The sequence below is a fragment of the Gymnogyps californianus genome, chromosome 29 (assembly GCF_018139145.2).
Source record: "Gymnogyps californianus isolate 813 chromosome 29, ASM1813914v2, whole genome shotgun sequence".
Taxonomy (NCBI): Eukaryota; Metazoa; Chordata; class Aves; order Accipitriformes; family Cathartidae; genus Gymnogyps; species Gymnogyps californianus.
Genome location: NC_059499.1, coordinates 1290871 through 1291401, shown reverse-complemented (window position 1 = coordinate 1291401; position 531 = coordinate 1290871). Strand labels below are relative to the sequence as shown.

The 531-nt window shown below is 64.6% G+C and overlaps 1 protein-coding gene across 1 annotated transcript; it reads right to left on the bottom strand.

The window, feature by feature from the left end:
- LOC127026822 (proline-rich protein 9-like) lies at positions 1 to 531 on the bottom strand. The gene has a single exon (XM_050912122.1). It carries the CDS (start codon positions 529 to 531, stop codon positions 1 to 3), a length of 531 nt encoding a protein of 176 aa, XP_050768079.1.

The following is a 531-nucleotide window of genomic DNA, read 5'->3' as shown; positions in this document are numbered from 1 at the left end:
TCAGCACGGGTGAGAGCAGACCGTGCTGCACGGCTCCAGGCACACCGTCTCGCATGAATCAACGCACTTGGTGGCACACACCTCCACGCATGGGGGTGGGCAGGGCTCCACGCATTTGGTGCAGCACTGGGTGACACAGGGCTCCACGCACGGGGTGACACAGGGCTCCACGCACTGGGTGGTGCACTGGGTTGGGCACTGAGGGGCACATGGCTTTATGCAGACGTCGATGCACTTAGGGGGGCAGACCTCCACGCACTGGGTGCTGCAGGGCTCCACGCACTGGGTGGTGCAGGATGTGGTGCACTGGGTGGCACAAGGCTCCACGCACTGGGTGGTGCAGGATGTGGTGCACTGGGTGGCACAGGGCGCTGGGCAGACCTCCACGCACGGCGTGGAGCACGGCTTCACGCAGACGGTGCCGCAGGGCTCCACGCACACCGTCTTGCAGGGCTCCACGCACTTGGTGCATTTCTGCACACAAATGGGAGGGGGCAGGCAGGGCTGTTTGCACTGCTCGTAGCAAGACAT

Excerpts from the sequence above, each read along its gene's own strand:
- LOC127026822 (XM_050912122.1), bottom strand. The coding sequence starts at position 531 with ATGTCTTGCTACGAGCAGTGCAAACAGCCCTGCCTGCCCCCTCCCATT.